This window comes from Dendrobium catenatum, unplaced genomic scaffold, assembly GCF_001605985.2.
Source record: "Dendrobium catenatum unplaced genomic scaffold, ASM160598v2 original_scaffold_75167, whole genome shotgun sequence".
Classification (NCBI taxonomy): Eukaryota; Viridiplantae; Streptophyta; class Magnoliopsida; order Asparagales; family Orchidaceae; genus Dendrobium; species Dendrobium catenatum.
This window is the reverse complement of record NW_021393613.1, coordinates 653-1,853: the sequence shown is the minus strand read 5'-3', so window position 1 is coordinate 1,853 and position 1,201 is coordinate 653. Positions and strand designations below refer to the sequence as shown.

At 42.7% G+C, this 1,201-nt stretch overlaps 1 protein-coding gene across 1 annotated transcript; it reads left to right on the top strand.

Moving 5' to 3' along the window:
- The first annotated feature begins 408 nt into the window (after nucleotides 1-408).
- Nucleotides 409-864, top strand: LOC110112032 (RING-H2 finger protein ATL74). Its single transcript, XM_020844105.1, has one exon. It carries the CDS (start codon nucleotides 409-411, stop codon nucleotides 862-864), a length of 456 nt encoding a protein of 151 aa, XP_020699764.1.
- Nucleotides 865-1,201: the final 337 nt, after the last annotated feature.

Genomic DNA, 1,201 nt, shown 5'->3' with positions numbered 1-1,201 from the left:
GGGCAGGTGCGGGCAGCCACGGGCATCGCAGTCAACTCATTTCAAACGGTCGAACCCTAAATATTCGAGTCAGATTCGAGTAGAATTTTAGTGTCGTGTCAAATATTGAAATCCCAAGTTCCCATAGGCGCTGTCAACAACGCATAAGCTGAAATTAAAAGAATTGCGTTGGCCCATCAATTAACGAGCATTTAATGGAAATAGAATGACTTCTACCAAACTAACCGCTGCTGCTCCGTGACAGATAAAGACATGTGGGAACGCCAATCACTGCATGAGATCGATTCCCATATTCGAAGGCAACTATAAGCAATTAATAAATTAAACCAACCCCATCTCCCCTCCTCTTATATCGCTTCCAGCCCTCCAATCTTCTCTGCAATATCAACTGATCTCAGCGCGCGCGCGATGACTTCAAATTCTTCAGCTTCTTCCATGAACGGATGGGGACCGTATTCAGGCGCGAGAGACTTCAACAGAAGCATGCTTATTATAGTATTCATCCTTGTTTTTGTGATCTTCTTCTTTCTTCTTCTTCGCGCGACTTCTCGCTTTCTTTACAGCCTTCGCACCCGCCGCGCTCAGTTGCAAGCTGCCATGTCCGGGGAGCTGAAGGAACAGATTGAGGCTGTCGTGCCGACGAGGCTGCTGGTGTTCTCTCAAGGGATAATGGAGACTTCGGCGACTGAATGCGCCATTTGTTTGTGTGAGTTTGTGGAAGGAGAAGGGCTGAGGGTTCTCCCAAATTGTAAGCACTGGTTTCATGAGAGCTGTATTGAAGTTTGGCTTAGTTGTGGAGGATCTTGTCCTACTTGTCGCACTAGTTGTGCGAGCATGGCCAAAGATGAAGTGGAAAAGAGATGAATAAAGGAATGAATTTTTAGGAGAAAATATATATATTAGCTAGAGTTAATGATGAGTTAAGGTTTAATTAGATTTGGGATATTGTTATGATTTATTTATTTATTTTGTATTTGTATTATTGTTTTGTGCCATTTATTAATATTTTTAGTAAGGCTTGATGATGAAGTGTGATACATAGTAGTGAAGTGAATTGTTGTGAGTATTTAATGGATGAATAAAGGAATGAATGAGCTAAGTACAAATCTTTATCCACCGAGGCTTAGGGTGGCTAGTGGGCGAGTATGTTTGGAAAACCCCATTCTCGGATTCGAATTTCCTCTACTATGCCCTCGCCTCT

Excerpts from the sequence above, each read along its gene's own strand:
- LOC110112032 (XM_020844105.1), top strand. The coding sequence starts at position 409 with ATGACTTCAAATTCTTCAGCTTCTTCCATGAACGGATGGGGACCGTAT.